At 36.0% G+C, this 13,601-nt stretch overlaps 1 protein-coding gene across 12 annotated transcripts in view; it reads right to left on the reverse strand.

Moving 5' to 3' along the window:
- Positions 1 to 13,601, reverse strand: part of CTNND2 (catenin delta 2) — a 644,208-nt gene that overhangs the window by 519,077 nt on the left and 111,530 nt on the right. For all 12 annotated transcript variants that reach the window (XR_003571787.1, XM_027889023.1, XM_027889022.1 and 9 more), the window contains exon 2: positions 7,552 to 7,685. Coding sequence is in view for 11 of the 12 variants with exons in the window: in XM_027889023.1 (XP_027744824.1) it covers positions 7,552 to 7,685 (134 nt within the window). In the remaining variant the exon portion in view is untranslated. The remainder of the gene's footprint in view (positions 1 to 7,551; positions 7,686 to 13,601) is intronic.

Raw genomic sequence — 13,601 nt, forward strand, 5'->3', positions numbered from 1 at the left:
TCCTTTTTTTCTTCAAAGAATAATGTTCTTTGCTGGCCTTTTATACCTTTCCACAGAAATGGTCACATCAGAAGCATCTATAGAATAAGTTTCTGACACCATAAGTGTCAGATAAATGCATTTTCACCACAGAGGAGATAAAAAAGAGAAGCATATGCTCCACATGCTGAAAAAAATTATTGTGTGATTTTAAACTGATTTATTGTTATCATAACTATGTAACTCCCAGCCTAATTTGAGATTATTTGGGTAGCAATGTACCTTAACTTAGGGTCAGACTTAAGTTTAAACTTAATGTAGCATTTGGTGAATTCTAGTATTCATGTATGGGGATAAATAGAATTGTAACTTATCAAAACACAGAATGCATAGCATTCAACTGTCCCTTAAATAGTTCAGTCTAGAAATACACGAGATTTTAACTATGCCCAAAAACATGTGCTTTCACTAGCAGCAAAAGTATCCAGAGTAGAAAATGTCAGCATGTGAGAAAACACACAGAAAAAGATGGGCAAACACAATAGAAGTAGTCAAATTTTCAAAATTCCATGAAAAGAACCAAATATGCTGAAAAATTAAAAAAAATAAATCTCTGTGAAAACTCCCTTTCAAAATGGAAGTTGTAAGAACAAGCTGCATGAAAAATACTGGTAAGACAACTTAAAGGAAAAGGATCACTATGGAATATGGAAAGTGCTTTTAGTGTTTTACTATCATTTCCAGAGAAGACAGAAGAAACAAAACCAACTAAAACTAACTGAAGCATTCATAGTTTGGTCTTTTAGCTGCACTTTATTTTTCTGTAGAACTGGCATGCTGGTTTTGTAAGCCATGAAACTCAAAGCCCCAAACTTTTTCTATCCCAATGAAAATTATTGTTGATGGATATTACTTAATTCAAGCATAGAAAGAGAAAAACACTGAAAACAGGTTTGATGGCTAAGTCTCAGGAACATAAAGACTGCGACTTGCTTTTAGACAAGGAATAGGGCAGAGCTGGGGGAGATATACCCCAAACCTCTACTCCCCTATACACTTATATAGGCATATTATACTGAACTTTCTGAATCATTCCAAATACTACTTCATGGCTCGAAGTATATGTTTACAGCAGCTGTGCTAAAAAGCCCAATACTTGAAAACAAGTTGGCACATTGATCCAGCTGTCCTTCATCAAAAAGGAAAGCAATACACTTGACCTTCCATAGCATAAATCTGCCATCTCCTCTTTTCATATTTTCTACTTGCTAAGCTCCCCAACAGCATTCCCCACGTGGCTGCATAAGTACTTGTTTGTCAGTACAACAGAGAGAGATGCATCAGTACAGGAAAAGGCACAACTTGACTGCCCCTTTTAAGTATTTTAAGCTCAGATAGATCACCTTCTCAAATGACTTTAAAGTGAAATCAAGAATCTCTTCCACTAACGCTGGTTAAAAGAGTTGGGTTTAGGAGTGAAAACATTTTATGTTTCAAAAAGCCCTAGTAAGTAATAGAAGAGAGAGAAAGTAAGCAATGATCCTAAGAAGTTATAAATGTATTATGTTAAAATGTTAGAAATTTAATATATTAAAATTTAAAGTCTATTGACTATGAGATCAGTATTATTACTTTCATAGGATATCTTTATTCCAAGTTTGAAATCCTTCCTCTAAGGGCAAAAAAATAAGGCAGAAGCACTTGTGGATCACCAGAAGTATGTTCATATAGTGGCTGCATGATAAGAAAGGATATTTTGCCTTTCTTTGTGATGGTCTTTATTACTGCTTTAAATTAGCATTAGACTGTGCTGTCGCTAAGTGGCATTCTATCCCGCCTCTCTGAAATTCTTGGCTTTGAAATACTAATTTTTTAACATTCCTGTAAGTCAAAATAGCATCATATTTAACTCTAAATTTATTCTGAAAATTAGCATTTTCTTCCCTCTCTTCAAAGATGGTTTTGCTGGGAAGATATATTGCCTCAATACTCTTCTATCAGACTTAATCTTCACAGGAGCCTTTCCACTTCCAGCTCATTTCAAACAATCCCAAAAATACATATTTTGGATTATCACCACATCCTTTCATCAGTGAAATATTTTTTATCTTCTTCATACTGCAACTAATATGGCTTCTGCACCTTTGTCATGACTTAAAAGATACAGGGCTCTAGATAGGCTTGTCTTGGTCTCTCTTCTTGTTAGCTGTTGTTTCCTCAGAGGGATGACATGAATGGCTGCTCCAAAGAGCTGTGTGAAACCAGTCCCAGACTAAATAAAGAACTTGAGAATCCTATAGAACAGAGTGTGTAGTAAGTATATTACATTATTTCCTTCTTCTTCAGCTACTGTGATGGCACTCTTCAAAATTTCTTCACTCAACTTGCCATTTCCAGTACTGAGATTGTACATCTCAAAAGCAATACCCATCAACTTGAGGATGTATTTGAGAAGCACTAGCTGTACTCCAGAGCTTTGTATTTCAATAATGGCTTGGTCCATCCAGCAATTAGAAGCATGGTATCCACTGTATAGACTTGTGCTACTCAAAGCACATCAAACAGCCAAGTCTAATTCTTGTCTAAAATCAATATATTAATGAAAACAGAAGAGGAACGTCTCTCAGGAATATTTTAAAACCTGATTGGAAAAAAGGGAGTTCTATAACTAAGGAAGTGAATATATTGGCATGACACTTAAGAGAGATTATGAAAGAAATATATATTGATTGAATATAATTAGCAATGGTTTGAAATAGAGTTGCTAAAACTTTCAAAGGCAGAAATAGAGCCTGCTGTTTGAGGGGAAGCAAGACATTAATATCTCATAATTGAACCTATTTGGAAAACCTGTCAAGTACTTAATGTTACTAGAGTAATAACTGGTTCCTACAGTGCAAGAATGGGATTTTATTTTGGTGAATATATGTATTATAATATGGCATCCATTATATTTGGGAAAAGAGAGCATATGTCATTCCGTGATCAGACTTGGGGCCCAATACTTGGGTGACTGTATGAAATGTCATGTCCTGCTGGTCAGACTAGATGATTTATTTCACCAGTCTCTTCTGGAGTTAAAGCCTCAAAAATTTTTTTCTGAATTGCAACATCCATCTAGGTTTTTTTCTAAAACTTCAGTAATGATCTAAAGACATAGGGAAAACAACCTGACAGAGCAAAAAAAACACAAAATAACCAAGTTTCCAACTTCTACATCCAGTTCTATCTGCAGTTTTACTTACATCTACATCTATAAGATGTGCATGGCATACATAACCCTGTTTCCAAAGAGTACTAACACCTAAGTAGAAGTTTACTTAAGTCAGTTATACTACCCTTATTTAATACTGACATGCACTACAACCCTTAGTAATTACTGCCTTGAATGTGATTTTTAGTGTTGTTTCAAGTCACAATTGCTCGACAAACAAGTAGTTTTCTAATAGAAAAAACCAGTACATATTTAAAAGTAACATTAAGTCACTTAAGAAAAAAATATAAGTCTTATAAAGCCAAAAAAACACTCAAAAACCCAAACCCAAAAGCCACCAGCAACAAAAAAGCCAAAGACTTCTGTTTTCTCTGGAATCAGCAATATGATTTAAAGAACATATTGCTTATTTAAAAAGTGTGAGAAATATTCAAAAAATCTTGAAGTCTAAATTTTTTTCTGGAAAGGAAAAAAAAAGAAAACATGCAACTGGAAACAAGTATCTTTATTTGAAATAAGTATATATATAAGAGGATTCAAAAGAAATATTAAACATTGCACAACCTGTTCTTTGCAAAAGTTTTCTGAAAGGGAAAGCTGTTCTCTGAAACAGGTCACTACTAAGATGCTAAAGAATCTAGAGTCCCAAAGAACCTAAAACAAATGTATGATACAATTTCTGAGTTGAATATAGCTGTCCATACTTCAAGATGGATTTCACTCTTGGAAAATTAATTTATCTTGTGTTTTGCAAGTGTTTTGTTTTGTTTTGTTTAATTCTGCCAATGACCTAGCCTCTGCTAAGTCATTACAATCCTACTCAGCTTCCAAGGGAGTAGTTTCTGTATGCCAAGAACCAAAGTACTGTGAACCTTCTGTGTCTGGAGACCTCCAGGAAAAGCATCAGCTTCAATACATATTTACTCACAAGGCTCCCCAGCAGCTATTTCTACCTTCAAAACAGCATCATCAATAGCTCTCCTTCCAGGATGTTTTTTAACAAGTGGATTCAGAAGTTTCTTTCGCAGGTGGAAACTCACAATCAGAAACACATCATTCTTTCTGCAGAAGTAGTTGTATTTATCACATATATTCTCACAAGTCAGTGTTGATACTTCACTTTTGTGTTGAAATTTTTTTTCCCGTATTTACAGATACAAAAACAGATGCCAAAGCCAAAACAAAAATAGCCTTATGTTTTCTAAAATCTGTGAAGCACTGGGTGAAGTGTTTCTGCCAGTATAACACAAGAAATAAAAAACACTAAAAACCCCAAACAAAACCAACACAAAATAAAACCCCAAAACAAAACTTTTACTTTCACAAAAGTAAATAATTTCTTTTCATGAGGATTGCTTGAAAACAGCTAAGCCAAAGGTCACTGTCTGTCATCTCATGATTTCTTAGACATATGGCATATGATTCTGACCTTCCCTCCAGCAGTGCCTGCTAGCAAGGGATAAAAAATGGATTCATGTTCTGTATCTATCACTTCTCAACTGCATTTATAAAGTCTGAAACCCAAAAGTGAATCAGCACAATTGTCCAGAGGTTAAAACACAAATAAAATAGCTTATACTGTAAAGCAAGGTGTTCCACAATTGCATTTCCCAAAATAAATCTAATTCCTCAACAACAAAACACAGGCTTCAATTTCTATTTTGACAGACATCTTCACCTTGAAAAGCATGTGGCTAAATCATCTGACTGAGCCATTACAATCATGTACATCATTTTACATTTGAAATATCAAGCACAATTTTTTGACCCAATGAATTTTTTAGACCAAATTAATCTGTTCCTCAAAATAGGACAGCACAGGGTTATGCGTACAAACTAAGCACAACAAACTTCGAGATTTCTGAAGGAATCATTTATGTTTCACATAGAAAATTTAAGTAAAGCATATACATACAACATTTATTACTACCTCTCTTGTATCCAGCCTTTCACGTACCCAGCCCTCTTCAAAGACTGCAAGCACCTTTTACAGTCATCAGTATCATAATTAACACAGTTTACTCTATTGCCATCACTCAAAGACAGTGTTGTAGCTATTTTAGGAGAAGTAACAAATCAAGTTGCCCCAAGTGTTCCTAGAGGGTCAAAAAATTCAAGGAAACCTTTTAAAGACAAGCATCAGCACCAATGAAGAAAATGTAATATACTTGATTTGTCGAAACATACCTTAATTATGAACTCAATAATATTTACCTTTATTAGCAGTACTTTTGAATAACTGTATCTGTTTGTACTTCCAAAATTCTAGATATGTCTTTGGCTACAGTAAATGGGCACACAGAGCAAAATCACATACCATACAGTAAAGCAATTCATTTCCTTCTAAAAAGCAGGGGACTATCCATCTGAACAATCATATGGTAGCCTTACCTAGAATTTTCCCAATAGAACATTAAATAATGGCAGTGTGTCAAAACTCACAGTATTGTGGGGAAAAGTAAAAGCCCAAAAGCACGTTTGGGTTTTGTTGTGTATTTTTTTTATTATTATTTTTATTTCAAAGCTTTACTATAAAATAAATTATTAGAGTTACAGAGCTTTCCCAGTGGTGAGTGTGGCTGAATACAAATATAATAAGTCAAATTACTGAAGTCACCATTTACTCTGAGAAATACATTCAAATAAAAAAAAAAAAAAATCAAGTCTAATTTTTGAGTTTACTACAGTCTTCCAGCTGCAAGGTAAGTCTGACTAGAAATAACTGTCAAGAAAAAAGTTCACTTAACAGAACACCTGCAAAATTCTGCTACCTTGAACTGCAATAATTCAAGAGATTATCTTTTAAGTCAGCAGTACCTTAGGTTAGCTAGCTCGGCTATTCCTGGTGATAAGAGAATGCAGCACTCCTTTATTACAGGCTCCTTTTTGCTGTGGTTCACAGGAATCCGGAATAACTTTGCTAATATTCCACCACTTAAAATATTTTTTATCTAGTGGATTCAGAACCAATTCCCTCTAGTACTCCATTCGTTTATTTTTGGGGGTGAGAGGTGCATTTGCAAAACACTTGACCAGGCATAAACCAGCAATCATCCAACACCAGAGAAGTACTTCTCACTGTTCAGTACTGTGATTCACACTCCAACACATATCTTCTACCTCTGTAACTTCCCTGTCCATTTTTCAACATCACCCAAGGCAGGTTTTTTTCTATAAAATAAACAGTAACACAGGCTGAAACACTAGTACATGCCCAAGTAATGTTATTATCATGGAAGAGAATATGCATACAAACATCTAAACCATGGGCACTATCAATATGACGCATCATAAATCTCAAGACAAAACTCCGTGTTACAACATTTCTTTCTTGCACTCCTCTTTTCAGAACAGAAAATATGACTAACCTTTACCACCCAAAAGAGAGAACTGGTATATAGCAAAAAAACCCATGAAGAATGATGTCGTAAATTTTATAAAATTTCTGCTATTCAATAGCTATTTTTCCAGAGTTGTTATATATCATAAGCTGAATTCATGCATTAATTTAACTAAAGGCACAGTAAATGTCTCAGGCAGGTAAAGATCACTACTTTACAATGTGAGCACCAATTCAGACACCTTCAACAAGGAGAAAGCTGACTAAAAGCAGCCATCTTTAATATCCCTCTTTGGGATACCTGTTGATGCTGTTGAGCCAAATGAGATAGCAACAGAGACCAGCTGGTTGCACAAACTGAAATGTTAACCACCTCCTGATGTACAAAAAGGAAAAATCTCTGACACTTCACACACAAAAATTTACTTTAAATAGTCCAAACCCATCTTATTAGCATCAAGTTGAGAATGCCTCTGAAAACCTTTCTTTTGAAAATTTCTAAGACTTTTGGGTTCAATCATCCAGAGCTGAAAACCTTTATCACTACTCAACTTTGCTCTGAAAGAATCTCACATTAAGTTTTACAGACAAAAAAAATCCAAAAACGTGTGTATGTTAAATTTTAAAATCCCAGAATTCTTACAAATCCTTTAAAAGTCTAGGATAACACATCTTCTCTACAGCTATTCATTTGTCTGTAGCTCTTATGCTATGCCTGTATACTGTAACTCCACATTCAGACTTCCAAGAAGAAAAGGAGAGGTATCTGAAAACCACCCCCCACAGTAAAGACTGAAAGTGGAGAATATTACAAGCAATTCAATTAAATAATATTAAATTTATACAAAGGTATACTAACACATGAAGAAATTTTTCACATTCTTTGCAATATGCGCTGGTGAACTAAAATATTCAGGTACCACCTATGAAATCTTTGTGGGGAAAAAAACCCAAACAAAACCACAAACCAACAGTAAATCATATTGTTTTCTAGATTGCAGATGTATCATTTACATACCTGTTCTTTGACTGAAGCTAGAATGGCAGAGGTTGTCTCAGTTTCAGAGCCATCGCCATTGGATGTGTTCAACACAGGACTAAGGGAACTTGTCTTGTCAGAAGACGAGGGCTGTTCTGGAACAGGCATAGTTTCTGCAGTTTATGGAAAAATAAAACAATGAATTTGTTATTATAAAGCTGATAAATATCAGAAATCATATACATATAAGAATAATAACACTCATTTAAGGAAAAAATTGTAGAATATGCTTCTGTTCTGCACTATAAAATATACAGCTTATTTAAAACTAAAACTATTTCTAAATTAATTATAAAACAAAATACTAAATTATCTTCCAGTCTTACTCTGAAATATTCACCATCAGTACATTTGGCGAGGATTCAAATAATTTATAGCTATGATTTTTGTATAGTATTCCAGTGGCAGCATGCAGCATAAAATTACAGTATCATAAAAGTAATGAATCATGAAAGGCTTTTCAAAGAGAAAACCAACAAATGATACATGAGAGAAATACAAGTTATCTAGTGTTGACTTACTAACCCATGTGACTATGTAATATGTACTGTATTTTAAGCTTAGCTAACTAACAATCCCTTTCTTCTAGTCTAGAAGGTGATTTTAAAAATATTTTGTCAGAGTATTTTTGAGAAAAACAACACACCAGTCTCAAAAGCTATTTTTGAGACCTCTTACCAAAAAAAGAAAGAGCAGAATCTCAGCACTTGAAGGCTTTTCTAGCATTTTTTTTAGAGAGTAAAATGGTGGTATGACTGTGGAATGATTTATCTTTCTGAAGGCTAACCTACAGTGTTGCATCTCTAAATATCACTACAGGCACATCTCTAGTGGCAGACATCGTGTCACATTCTAGAAGTAAAGGAGCAGAGAGTTGCATGGTTATGTGCAGACACATTACGATAAAATCACGTTCTCGTGGAAGCCGGCCAGAATTATTCTGTGGAAGAGAGGTGGCCCACAGGCTGCCAGCTGGATGTTCCTCCTAAAGAGCAGTGGGGGTATTCAAAGGGATGTCACATCAGAGGGGTCATATGTGTACAGCACTCACCATTTACATCAACAACAAAACTCCCGCCTTGACCCTATTCTGCTAAAATACAAAATATAACTTTTCTGGAAGAAGTGAGCAGACTGAAAAGAGTGGGAAAGGATAGACGGTAAAAACAAATATAAAATTCCATACCCAGATCAAGCATCCCCCTATCAGTTTGCCATGGAAATTAGAGCTCTAAAAGAAGGAGAGACGACATTCTATAAAGCTTTGGCTCTGAAGCTACAGTGCTGCCCAAGAACAGACATTCAGCCCATCTTTTTTGAAAGCTTTCTGAAGCTCAGGACAGTGGCACACATATGCAAGACAAAAAGATGAAAAAACAAATTATTTATTAAAAAGTCAGTTATTTTTCACAAGAAAAATCTCCCCAAATTTCAGGCTAGATTATTTTATATATTGAAGAATGTGTTTATACATAATTTTAATAACATGTTTTCATACAGCTTAGTTTTTGTAAGCAAATTTTACTGAAAGTTGTAAATATCGAATCTTTGGCGCTGGTCATGTCCTTTCTCCAGAGACATCCACTATTTGAAGGTTATCTTTAAAACCTCAGATGATATACTCTCCTTCTATCACAAATACAAGTAGACCATACAAAACTTCTATACAATTCCAATACGCCAATCTAAAAGGTATTTCAATTACATTTTCTTGTTTTGTTAAACAAAAGAACCGGCTTCTATTACAAGAAGTTAACTAGTTTGTGGCATACAATTAAACTTGCTACTCTCTTATAAAGTACCACAGAAAAGGCACATAGGCAGACACATATAAACATTTATTCTTTTACTTTACTTGAAAACAATCTAGTTATTTTATTGTCTTAGTAAATTAATAACTGCAGTATCATAATAGAAATAAAAATAATTTTGCTTTTGTGTGGCTATTTACCTGAAAAAAAAACCCACAAGTGGCCTAATAATTGATTTGGTAGCATAATAGTTCATTCTGCCATGCTTCCCAGCCTGGGTAGCTCACCAGGGAGACAAGTGGAACTACAACAGCATGGGGCTTAAAGAGCTGCCTCTCCAAGATTGCACTGGGGTGGGCAGAAAAACAAGAGCTGTGAATGAGGCGCCCGCTAAATACTTTCAGACACTTTGGCTGAGAGCAGCTCCCCTGCTGTAGGGCTGCTTTCCCTGCAGTGGCAAAGAAGCTCTCTGGAAAAAGCCCCTTTGTCGTCTTAGCTCATCCCCATGCTCCCCCAGGGCTGACTGACCCGCGGCAGGGAGGATCTGCTGAGTAGGTTGTTTCATAAACACTAGCCCAAGGAGGTTCAGAACTACACAAAATGTTTGCCCTAGTGCAAAATCTCCAAAATATTTAAAGCGCATTTGAGAGAAGCCACAAGGCTGCATGGTCCATAGGTAAGCTGCTCTGGGACCAAAAAGGTGCTAGTGATACAACAAAAAGAGTTTATGTGAATTTACATCCAATTACATCCATGTGATAAAGGCAGCAACTGCCTGCTGCTATTATTAAGTTCTTTTAACCACTCAACTTCAGTAAGTTTTTTTAAACACTTTGTTTCCACCAAAAAACACTTCAATAACTGCTTTAGTAATCTACAATTTTTCAAATTTCAGTTTATATGGAAAAAAAATTTTGATTACACAAACAGCTGCTTCAACAAACTGTATTTGCTTCAAATAGGCTCAAAATCTGGACAGTAGCTAATATTCTGCAACCACTGTATGTTTTCAGGATTCTTAAACGGGTAAAAACACCACAAGATATAAAAAGGCACACTGCATGTCCTCGTCATCTAGAAACAGAAAAAACACAATAAATGTCTCTGACATTAAAAGGAATGCTTTGTGTCCCTATTAAAATATTTCTTCTGGAACAGAGAATGTAATTTCAATCATCTATCTCATGAGTTCAGTTTATTACTACATTGTTCAATGGGGAAAGATTGCAGCCAATGCACTTAGTAGGCTAGTATCCCTGAATCTACAGTTTGATGTTATCCAGTTGAACTGTTAAGTTTATACACTTTAACATTTTTTCATTACATAAACCTGTATGAGAAATGTCATACAGAAAGGAAACAGAGAATGAGTTTCCAGAAGCAACAGAGACACAACTATACCGAAGGTAGTTAAATTAAAAAAAAAACATGAATCAGCAATACAAATCAGTGTTTCAACAGCAAACACCAACATAGTAAGGGCTCACATTTGCACTAGTGCACCAGTTCAGATATGAACTTTTATTTTAGCTCAGTCTTCACCATAAGAAATTGGACATTCTCAGGTTTTAATGGGACTTAAAACTGCCAGTACTGTAGAACTACAAAAAATAAGGGCCTATGTGCCCTTGGACCACTACCAAATTTCTAGATAAGGCAGTCTTTTTCCCTGTCATTCTGCATATTTAATACACAGAAGCAGTCCTGCACAGACTCCTTCACTGGTATCTCACTCTGTTCCAGGTTCCACTGGCCTTATCAGTACAAAACTTGCTTTACTGTTTAATATAGTACATTTAAGCTTAGTGTTTCCTGTACTATCCAGCATAGACACAAAAAACTAATTATTCCATCATCTGTCTTCAGAAAAGCACTATCCCACATGTTGATGATGACCACTGTACCTTTCCTTCTGCTCTGACTTCCCTTCCCTAAAAAAGCAATCCCAATTCTTTTCCTTTTCTCTCATAAAATGAACTGGCTGATAGGCTTTTAAACCACACTCCTGGGAACTTAGCACTAAAAACAGTGGGAAAATTAGAGCAAGTTTGAGAAGAAAAATAAAAGCTAAGCAGCTTAACAGAGTACGCCATAGATGAGAAATTACTAGAAGTCAGTTGGCTGCATTTAATTTCCACAACAGTACGGTATTTCCTATCCGTGTGGCAAAAACATAGATGAGATTCTGTAAGTCAGAGCATATACACGCTCCTGAGAGAATCAAATTAAAATCTTAGATGATCATAGACAGATGAACAGGGAAAGTACTACTGGCCTTTTGGGAACATACTGGGAAGTCAGACATAAATAATTGATGGGTTCCTGTATTCCATAGTGTTGGCAAAATTCTGTTTTGAGTTCGACTCTCTATTTTTTTTCCCTTTCTTTTTAAGAGCACCTAAAAACTTTATCTCACTTTAACGATAAAAACAACAAGAACATAAATCCAAACAAAAACATCCTTTCCCCATGTACTGGGGTGCAGGTGCCCAGGCGCTGGATCTGTGGAGCATCCAGGGCTGCCCCGCCCGGACACCGCCGGTCCCAGCGCAGGGCACGGCTGAGCCCCTCAGCCACGGGCGGGAGGGCAAGAGCCCCGAGGAAAGCCTGGGCAAGGGAGGGCAAAATGCTGCCTGGCAGCCAGGGCTGAGGGCGGGGAACCGGGTGAGAAACAGCCCTGCGAGCCCCGAGGGCAGAGTGGGAGGAGGGTGGGAGGGGAGGAGAGACCCCGGCAGGGATGGCCCTGCAGCCCCAGAAGAGACCCCCGGGGGGGCAGGCATTTCCCTGTAGCCCGTGGAAGAACCCACGCTGGCACAGGGAAAAGCATGAGGAGGAAGCCATACACCATAAATAAATCCCTAGATGAAACAAAATATTTACATGATTTAAAAATGCATATGAAAGTGGCAAGGTCAGATGCTGTGGTTTCACTTAAAAGTTTAATTTTGCACACTTTGGAATAGATCATGGGCAGGGATTTAATAAGTAGGGAACTAATGAAGTATAGCCATGAAGATGTCATTGAAAAAAGCAGTTTGGTGGCAGAGTTGTCCAGTCACACATTGCCACTCTTTCTCAGATGGGGTAATTATATCTTTCAGTGATCTTATTCTTCTCCTCAACATCAGAAATAACTTTCATTCACTGCATCCATGTAGAACACTGAAAAAAATAAGTCTAGAACTGAAAAAGTAGCAGCAGCAATGGTCAACTGAACATTTGATTCATTTTCCAACTTAAATTCCATTTTTCAACAGGTTCTTCTACTACTTATGCCTGAAGAAGAAGGGAATATTGTTTAAAGAGACAGACTTTCCTTTTTAAGTATTGGATTGATTATTCCTTTACAAAGTCACTTTGTTAATGCTGTTTACATAGTCTAATGTTATCTCACCCTTTTATGTGTAGAAAATGCAGGTAGGTTAAAAAAAAAAAAACAAACAAACAAACAACTAACCAATGAAAAAAAACAACAAACAGCTCCCCAATGTCAGAGAATCTATGGCAAAAGCCAGGTTAGCCACTACACTGGCAACTGCATCAAGTCATTGAAACCAGAAAATCCAAGTATCTTTCTTTAATAAAAAGATATTGTGCTAAGAAACATGTATTCTTCAGTGGGTCCCCCCTGTATTGTGAACCATTAATCAGTGAGAGCATTCATTGTAAAAGTGTATGTCTTACTGCACAGTAATCAAATCTGATGTGTTACTGAGCTAACCTGAAGAACCACGAATGACACTGAAGCAGCCTTGGATGAGATCCAATCACTTAAATAATCCAATAAGCAATTATGCATCAATAAACACTTACTTACTTCCTTTCCTCTACCTTAGATGGGCTGTAGAAGGATTAAATTATGACTACCATTTAATAACAGACATTTCTATTTTTTCTATCAGAATTGCTTTATTTCCTATTGTTTCAAAATTATGGGGGCTTACTCTAAAATGAAAATACTTTAATACCTTTTTTTAACCTAAAACTGCATGTTTATGCCTAAACCTAAATTTACTGTTTGTGATGTTTCAGTAATTCCTATCAAGATGTCAGAAGCAGGGACTAATGTTGTTCCTGTTTCTAGCTGCTTGTAATTAAAAAATAAATGCATAAAATACTCCAATGTAGCACTTTACAATAATTGCACGATTGTCATAGGGAACCTCTGTTTTTCCCGATATATACAAACAACAGTTGTTATTTAAGAGCCTACAGTTGTCAATAGCTCCAACATACCAGCTTTAACAACTGTGATAAGCCAAAAAAAAAAAAAAAAAA

Source organism: Empidonax traillii, unplaced genomic scaffold, assembly GCF_003031625.1.
Source record: "Empidonax traillii isolate 1590-97213 ecotype Southwest subspecies unplaced genomic scaffold, ASM303162v1 scaffold249:size1902748, whole genome shotgun sequence".
NCBI classification, from domain to species: domain Eukaryota; kingdom Metazoa; phylum Chordata; class Aves; order Passeriformes; family Tyrannidae; genus Empidonax; species Empidonax traillii.